This window comes from Geospiza fortis, unplaced genomic scaffold, assembly GCF_000277835.1.
Source record: "Geospiza fortis unplaced genomic scaffold, GeoFor_1.0 scaffold40, whole genome shotgun sequence".
NCBI lineage: Eukaryota > Metazoa > Chordata > Aves > Passeriformes > Thraupidae > Geospiza > Geospiza fortis.
In genome coordinates, this window is record NW_005054297.1 from 16,478,803 (window position 1) to 16,488,090 (window position 9,288).

Below are 9,288 nucleotides of genomic sequence, written 5' to 3' on the forward strand. Positions count from 1 at the left end.
CCCAGAGCCGCGGCCACATGACAGAGCCCCGCCCGCCGGGGGCGGGAGCGCCGGCACGGCCCGACCCAGCCCGGCACGGCACGGCCTGGGACGGCCACGCCCGTGCAGTTATGGGGAAGCTCAGCAGTTCATGTTCAGTCGCCCTTCCACAAATGGCAACTTCCGCACAGGAGAGTCTGAAATAGAATCGCCTCTCTTTGGCAAGGCTGGGAGAAAACCCGTGGCACCGGTTTCCACTTTGGCAGTAGTGCGATTTTTAATTACTCTGCGTCCTGTGTGGATTTTAGGTAGGCTGTGTGGTGATGCCTATATAACTTAGGTCAAAGTTACAAGGTGCTTATATAGCTTGAGTTATGTCAATATAACCTGATATATGTACATAACCTGATATAAATATCTTTCTAGACAATATAATGGCTAGTATGTGGTTAACTAGTTGCTTAATGCTGAATAGACAAAAAAAAAAGAAGAAAAACCTCACCCGGTGGATGGCTTTAGAGATAGGTAAGTATAGCACTAATAAAAAATTGGCAAATCTAAAGCTGATTAGCCACAACATAAAGAATTTAGACTGGCTGGGACCAAACAGACCAAGGAACACAGTAACTGTGCATGCTCTGAAGACAAAGTTGAAAAGTTCAGATGTGAAGACCTTGGAAGCCTTCATCAAAGACCCCCAATGACCCCTGAATTGGGAAGATTCAAGTGCAGTGCAAAAGAACAATCTAAAAACATAAGATCATACTATGTAAATTAGTTCCAGCACGTGTGATGATGTTGTAGTGACATAGCAATATTAAGCAATACTTACTGTATAAATACACCACAGCACTTGACACGGGTGGGTGAGTTAGGAGGAGATATCCTACTCACCACCAGCGCTGCAATAAACAAATACCTGCTCTACAGATATTGGTCCATGGGGATTTACTTCCAGCCTATCTTTTGACCATAAATGGTAATGAAAGATGCCGGGCAGGCACGTTCTTGAGGAAGGATTTTTCTCCATCTTGCAGCTTAGGCGTGCAGGAAGTGGGCAACTGGGGAGACAGACTAATGAGAAACACAGGGTATGAGATGCATCCATCTATAAGTGCCCTGCCGTCTAATTATCATTTAAATGGTATCTGTTTCATAGAATTGGAGAGTGGTTTGAGCGGGAAGGGACCTTAAAGATCATGGAGTTCCAAGCCCCTTGCTATGGCAGGGCCACCTTCCACTAGACCAGGTTCTTGTAACAAGTACAAATCAGCAGCTAAATTAGGTGCATACTGTCATTTTAGTACAAGCATTATCGTTTTAGTGTGAGCAAATGAATGCTTCGTGAGTGTCTACATTGGCAACAGCGGGTGGAAGCCAACTGAAAAAGTACCATGAAAAAGTACTTGAAATCTTCCAGGATGCCTGTGTTTTAGCTTGTCTCATGTGCTCTGTGCAATGCCTAAGCCATGCCACGTGTTTTTAGGCACACAGAAAAGAAGTGATGCAGTCCCTACATTGTGACTTAACTGCCTGTGCAATTAACTCTCTTACAAAACCAAGTGGAGGTGGCAAGAAAAATAAGGGAAGTCCTTGGCAGACACTTGATTGGAAAGCTGTATGGAACTCCAAAAATTAAGAAACAGGAAAGGATAAAAAATGTACCATAGTGTGGGAAAGCCCTGGGAGGAGAGCATGCAACAGCGTAGTAAGGAGCCAGCTCAGAGCAGAAGCTGGGAATTGCACAGAGCTTTAGAGACCAAGGCATAAAAACATTTAAGCACAAGTGAAAGAAGATACAAAACCCATCTGTGGATTTGGAAACTGAGGAAAATTACAGTGTAATAGGCTAAACCTTGAGATTTTCATGGGAGAGTTCTTTAAGAACAGGACATCAGGCAGTTTCAATATGGTTTGGAAAATATTTTCAGTTGAAAATAAATACATGTAAGACAGTAATCCTGTGTTTGCTTTCAGATATCCAAATATGCTATTATGGGCATATTTGGGCATGGTAAGAAAGAGTCTGATTAAGTTGGTCCTGCTATTTTCTGAACATCTTTTGGTCATCTTTTGTATCTGGGGTGGACAACTGTTAGGGACTTCATTATCTTTGTCTAGGTGCTTTACCATCTTTAGTACATTTTTAAGAGGAGAAAATAAACAAAGACTTTGGAAAATTAAAAGCTCTTTCCAAATGCTCTGAAGACAAAATGATGTCATTGTCACATTACACAGGGTACTTTTTTGAGGCTTCTTTGTGATTCTGGTTGTTCTTTCACTGGTAAAGAAATTATCAGTTTAAGAAACAGTTATCTTCCAGCACCAGTCACCTTCTCTGACTATGGCTATTCTGCTGTGCTCCTATCACAATACCTCACTTTCAGGGTCCACACCAGCACCTTAGGCTGGGTTAGTCTAGGTTTCTTTGGTCAGTTTTTAAAAATCTAAGAAGGAAAATGCTTCTTAAGATGTACAGTTAGCTTGCTAACTGTACTGACAGCTGGTCTCACTGAAACTAAGCACTTATGTCCACCCTTCTGCTCTCTTATACTCATCTATCCAGTACTGTATTATCACTCTTCAGATGTGTTTCTTCTCCCCTAAGTAGAGGCTGCCCAAATTACTTCCCCCTTTTTTCTGTTTCAGTTAAATTAAAGCTCCTTGTGTTAACACTACTGTCAGGATGTAGTGTTTTCAAGATGACTCCATGAATACCTCCATTGGGAAAACCTTCAAAAAGACTCCTCAGAGCAACAGTTAAATAAATACACTGATCTTCACTGCTTTGTTATACCATTGATTTCACTTTCTTGGGACTAGATTTCCAGTGCATTCCCCAGATCCCTGTTCCTGTGCTGTCTCAGAACACGTTTTCTCAAGACTGTAGTGTATCATTAGTCCCAACATACAGGGCAACCCCATTGCTACTGAAATACCCTTACTCTCTGCAAGGCTGCCAGTCCCTTGCCAATTCTAGTACTTCCTCTCCTACCAGGGACAGTCTCATTTCATTTGCTCTGCCATTGCTTTTTACTTCACTTACTCACCTCTCTGTGACAAACACACTTTCAGTTCCACTTTCCCCTTACTATCACTTACAGCTACTTGCAACACACTGCATTCTCCTATTTACACTAATATGAAATGGAAAATTCCCTTTCAGGGGTAATTCTCAGGCTCTTATTCTGCTGCTGAGCAGTCCTTTCAGCACCATTCCCCTCCAGAGCATATACTTCTGCTTCCAGGTCTATCTGAGTAACCATTTTTGTGGGTTCTATAAATCAAGTTTTTATTCAAACAATATATTCTTGAAAGAAAAACAGATGCTGTAATATCAATCTACTTCCACCATCAGTGTTCACTTCAGATGTATTTAAGATCCACAGTGACTGTGGATCAATGACACCTGCACTGAACTTCCCATAAATACTTACTCTGGCCTGCAGCCTGCTCCATGCAGTGCTGGTTTTTTCTCGGTGTTTCTGAGTGCAGTTTTGGCAGCAGGCCACAGCAGCACTGTGATATTCCAATGGTTCATTGTACATCAGTCACATTTCTAGGGAGGGATGTGTAGTATGGTACCTACGATGACGAGTTAATGAGCCCTAATCCCCAGTCCTAGGCCAAACTAAGGAGTTCTGGAGGAAAATCAGTAACTTTTTTTCTCCCTCTTTGCCACAGCACACCTCACAGCTATGCTGCATTTTTATCCAAGAATTCCTGACTCTGGCCAGGAACATTTGCATACAATAATCTATGTATTTCTAAATTTTGTCCTAAAGGCAACTAAAAGCCAGGGAGCTTTCTCTCTGGACTAAATCAGGGTACAGTCTGTCTCCCAGGGCTTAAGTTACATGGCAAATAGCTTACCATTATTAATTGATTTACCTTTAATTTTTGTTGGAGTCATTACCTTCATACAAGCCAAGTATTCACAAATTATACAGTTAACAAGATAACTGGGTTATTAATATTTGAGAAAATTTTAATACAATTCCTCAAGATGCTTAAAAAATGCTTTAAATAAAAAACACCTAGAAAATATTTTACTCTTTTTCAATTTGACGCTGCCATCAAAGCTGCAGAAGAAAATGGGCCAGCTGGATGTCACTTGCAGTATCTATCTGCTTTCACTTTAGCTCTCCTGTATGGGAAGAGTGAATGAAACAAGATTTAGATTAAGACCAAATACAATTACACTTGGGTGTTTTATCTGCCTCAAATGTTAAGAATGCATTGAAAGCAATTTTTCTTGAACTTTGCTTCAAAGTACATATAAAAACCTAACAACACTTTGGATTTGTTAATTAAGTTTGTTTTCCTAAGGAGGTAGAACTGCAGTGTCTAAAGTTAACCTTGACTTTCCCTTCAAATCATCATAATTGCATTTTGTCTCTTCTGAGGAATGCAATTCACATTCAGCATGATCTGAAGCTGACCACCTGTGAGAGCCCAGGAGTGTTCTCACATTACTTACAATTATCAGAAATAGTTTTCTGCATTTCACCCACTGAATTAATGCAAATATTTATACTGTTTACTGACAAAAAAGGCTTTAAAAATTCAACATGGTTTCTTTAGTCTCAGTTTAGGGGGAAAAACATTCCCACTAGATAACAAAGACTGTCCTTAATAAACACTATTTCTCTTTAAAATGCAACTTCTGCCTCTCCAAAATATTCTGGTATCATAGGTATTGAAAAATGTTAAAAAATAGCTCAATTTTCACAATTAAAAAGATTAACTAGATTGTTCAGTTTGTTTAGTTCTGAGTTGTTGAGGGATTAAAGATTTTCAAAAGAACTAATTTACAGGTAAATTCAAACCCGCAAACTTCAGCTAAAGAAGTGAAAATCCAGATTAAAAAAAAAAAGGTGGCAAGCCCAAGGACTCAGGCACAACACTCACCAGAAGAAAAATGCTCAGGAACCGATGTCCCTGAAATCCAGCCCTCTTTTGTACCCCAGGTTATACCATATGTCCATCTCCCAATAGTTTTTTAATCAATACATTATTTCTAGCACTTTGAAGTACCTGTCAAGTAGCATTTCATGAAAAGTGCCTTCTTTTCTGGCTTTTCTAAGGGCTTTTGTATCTTCTTTGCTTATTTTAAGCTTTTTGTCTTGAAAACTTTGGAATTTCTTCCTGTAAGGGGGAAGAAAAGAAAAGTAGTAAAGAACTGAAGCTTTTTAAAATTTTTGTTTTCCAACACAACAGCAGCTGTGTTAAGAATCTTAGCTCCTGTTAAAGCAGCAGGTAACTGACCTAATAAAATCCAGCAAACCATCCCAGTGCAGGAAAGGAGGGGAGTGACTGAAAGAAACCACTGTGTATTGACCTATAGCCCATCCGGCTTGGAGGAGCAGGTAGAAGAGTCTGGAGAGAGGCTGAGCTTGAGATGGGAGAAGGAAAGGTGGTGTTTTTAATTTTTGTCTCTCAGAATCTAAACCCATTTCAAAGGAAATAAATTTAACTAATTGTTCACAGTTAACTCTGGGACCGTATCTAGTACAGCAGCCCTCCTGTATCTCAAGCAATGAGCTATCTCACCCTGTTTTCTTCCCTTGTCCTGCTAATGAAAAGTGAGTGAAAGGCTGGATGGGAGTTGGGCCCCAAGATAGCCCCAGTTAGAAGCAAAAAAAGGTACCTGAGCCTGTTAGCAGCTTTAAAGTACGTACACGTAATTGATTTCACACTGTTTAACGTTTCCTTTGTCTTCTTGTGGAACATCATCTTTCTTCTTAGCTTCTCTTTCAGCACAAGTACGAATCTAATAATTGAAAGAAAAATGAAAAAACAACCAAAACACAAAAGAAAACACCTGTATTTAAAGAATAGTAAGTTACACGTGAAAGATGACTACATATCCTTTGTAACAGAATGAGAGTCACAGCCACTTTTCAAGTTCACAGTTTTCAACCTGGTTAACCAGAAATAACTGCATAAAGACAAATAACTGCCTTTATCTCAAAGAAGCACTACTACAGTTCTTAATTTTGGCAGGGACAATTCAGAGGCTGACTTAAAATACTGTTGCTCTGACTAGTTAAGACACCTATCTCTACTTGGAGAGTAGAGATATATTTCCCATGCTCAGATAAAGTCAAGATAGTCTTTTCAGATTCTCTTAAAAAAATCTCCCCTTCTGGATTGTTCTGGTGAACCCTTCTCTGTCCTTGATTCGGTCATAATCCCTCTCTTCTGTCCCAAACTTGGAAGATCACATAGACTCTTTTGTCCTCCAGAGTGGTAAAGTATCTTCTTATCTCTACAGCAAGTATTGAGAATTATTACAGCCCTGGAACTCATTTACCTTTCTTGTGGCCAGTTCACTTGACAGCTTATAGGAAACAATTATAACCGTATTAACAGAACATCATAGCACACAGACACCTGCTTGTTTGAGTTTGATTCCTGCCAATCCTGTATTAATTGTAGAAGTTATAGATTACCTTTATCATTTCTTCTTCCCCTGCAGTTTTGCTTTTGGCTTCTATGTCCCCCTCTTCATTACACCTGATAAAACGGCTGTTTGCTGCTAGTAATGCCATTTTCCTCTGCAGAAACAATATCACACATGGTAAGTATAATGAGGTAGTATATAATCCTTGATTTCTAACAATTTATCCTCTACAATATGCCAACCATCTCTGTAAATAATTCTTTTATGTATGGATACTTCAATAGCTAGCCAGACTTGCTGACTCCTTCATTTTTAAGATGCTTATAGCTGCCAAAATGCAGCAATTGAAGCATTTAAAAAACTTTCAATTACAGTAAATGCATTGCAGTTGGAAAATCGTAAGTTACAATATGAAAGAGATTGCAAAACGCTTTTATTTCATAGTAAAAATACCCATCTACATAGATTAACTCAAAATACAGTCAAACACTAGCAACATCAAATAAACTATTGCAAACAGCTTACATCTTGGAAGACAGGTTCCCACTGCTCTCTTGATCCTATTGCATCGGAACGTCCAACAACAAGCCCGTCTGAATTTATACCAAGGTATTTGCCATAACCAGACTTGAGAGCAATCCTCAAAGAGAAAATGTAGGAAACAATAGTGTTTTTAATTAATGCAATTCACAATACCCAAAACATCACCGACACTTTTAGTAAAAGACAACGTATTTCAAAAGAGTATTAAAATGCCTTCTCACAAAACCCAAAGATAACAAGTATCAAAACTTGAAACATTACAGTAATTACCTTGTATCAGATAACTTAACTGCTGTAAACTGCTCAGGAGGACTGGGGCCTTCATCACCTGAGGAATGAATTTTCCATTAGTTAAGTACGAAGTATAAACATAAAATATATTAGCCTACTAATACTGCAGAATAAAAAAGAATTAAACATTGGCTATTTCTAAATACTATGGAAAGTATTTTTTTCATTAAAAATTCCTTTTTGAGTATTCACTTTTAAAAAAGCAATGCAGGGGCTCATTTATGTTCATATATTTACAATGTTTAAAACAAGGCACAAAATAAAGATTATCATAATTTAAAGAAATTTATAATTGAGAATGTTTTGTAATTTTCCTGGTAGCTTTGAATACCTTCATCTCCTTGTAATGTTATTTCTTTGATAACAAAATGCATTATGGTTCAGCTATGGTAACTCAACTCAGTATCCTAAAAGCTACTGGATTCTCCATCCCTCAAAACCAAAACAGGAGAATATGGCCATTGTTGCTCTGATCTCTGTCTGGAGAAGAAACACACAGACTGTCAGGGTTCTGGAACAGTCCATGTCAGAGTCATTGCCCTCAAATTCAAAGAACAAGCTAATTATCCCAGCACATTGGTAGTCCTCTTGCGCAGTGACAAAACAAGTATATTATGACAAGGATGCAGCAATAAGCATTAAAACTCATCTACCTTGAATTTCACTCTTCAAGTGACACCATAAACACTTTATAGGTTTTAATAAAAATTATACTGCTTTTTATCCAGCAGTGGTATGGCCTTTAACAGGTAATCATTTCCAGTGCAGTTCAATTTATTGCACACATAAGCCAGCATGAAACTAGATGAGTGAAACTGACTGGCAGTCATTAGGTTTAAGTCATCTGCATGCTTCAGCTAGAATTATTGCATTTTTTGTAGTAAACTGGTTTTAGCTGTAACACTGCTTGCCTTGAAGTGATGCTACTTCTATGCTTTTAGGCACTTCATTATTAAAACTCTATTGTTTTCAAATTTCCTGGAACAAACCTTTATGTGGTGCTCCAAGTGTAAACAAGCCATTGTCGAGGGCATGGATGTAAGCTCCTTTATCCATTTCTATAGCTATAGTTCCTGTAATTTCACCAAAATTACTGACAGCCCACCAGCTTCCTGTAATACAAAACCATGACAGTTTATTAACAGAGTAATCACAACTTCTGATTACAATAGCCGAAGAGGTTATATCTCTGTGTCTTCTATGAAATTTTAAATTCAAAAGATAGCTATCTCACAATCTTTGTGCATTATTTTATAGTCCAGAGCCAATTTAATGGTGTTGCTGCTGCTGCTTCAGGAAGTCCTGCTCTTTGACCTGCTGTCATCCCTAGTTACAAGCTCCTGTGCTTCATCCCTTCCTTGTGTTAGTCCACAGACCAAGCTGATTCATTCAGCTGATGCAGCAAAGATACACTTCACAAGAAAAATATTTTTTCCCTCTGGATCTGAACCCTGAAGTTTTGGGGTCATATCCATTTATTACATTCTCCAGCACAAGAGAAACAGAGATGCTACTTCATCTTGCTGTTAAGTTGTAATGCTTAGACCTCAGTTGTTCAAACCAATCTGGATTTGAACATTTGACTCCTACAGAATTCTACCAAAGTTAAAGCCCTTCCCATATGCACAACTAAGATTTATGACTTTTACATTTTTTGAACAGTAAAGTTTTCTCTTTGTATACTGTCTTACAAATATTTCCTATCTCGCTAAGATAGTAATGATTTTTTTATTACTTATATAAAACTGAATCCATTCCATTGGTGTCACAGGTTCCGTGTGGAACCCAGGAAGATCCCAAGACACAAATGACACGTTGTGAGAAACAGTTATATATTTCTACAGGGGTTACACTTGCTTTATGAAGTCCTGTAACGACCTCGTTAGCTTCTGGCACATCCCCTACAGTTTCCGCACTGTCGCGTAACTCCTGGAAAGCAGCTCACCAACAATATCGAGCTGCTCAGCCGCATCCTCTTCCCTTTTCCTTTTCTTTTCCTTGTGCTTTTTCTTGCTGCAAGGGGAGATGCAAAGAAGTGAGAACGAGCCGCCGACCCGGCCCTAGTCCCG

The 9,288-nt window shown here is 38.8% G+C and overlaps 1 protein-coding gene across 1 annotated transcript in view; it reads right to left on the reverse strand.

The window, feature by feature from the left end:
• Positions 1–3,848: 3,848 nt before the first annotated feature.
• FRG1 (FSHD region gene 1) overlaps positions 3,849–9,288 on the reverse strand; it is a 7,809-nt gene continuing 2,369 nt past the window's right edge. Inside the window, exons 3-10 of the mRNA XM_014307130.2 lie at positions 9,165–9,279; positions 8,209–8,331; positions 7,199–7,256; positions 6,911–7,025; positions 6,435–6,539; positions 5,661–5,752; positions 5,017–5,127; positions 3,849–4,126 (exon numbers count right to left, since the gene is read on the reverse strand). Coding sequence (XP_014162605.1) covers positions 4,090–4,126; positions 5,017–5,127; positions 5,661–5,752; positions 6,435–6,539; positions 6,911–7,025; positions 7,199–7,256; positions 8,209–8,331; positions 9,165–9,279 — 756 coding nt within the window. The 3' untranslated portion in view covers positions 3,849–4,089. The remainder of the gene's footprint in view (positions 4,127–5,016; positions 5,128–5,660; positions 5,753–6,434; positions 6,540–6,910; positions 7,026–7,198; positions 7,257–8,208; positions 8,332–9,164; positions 9,280–9,288) is intronic.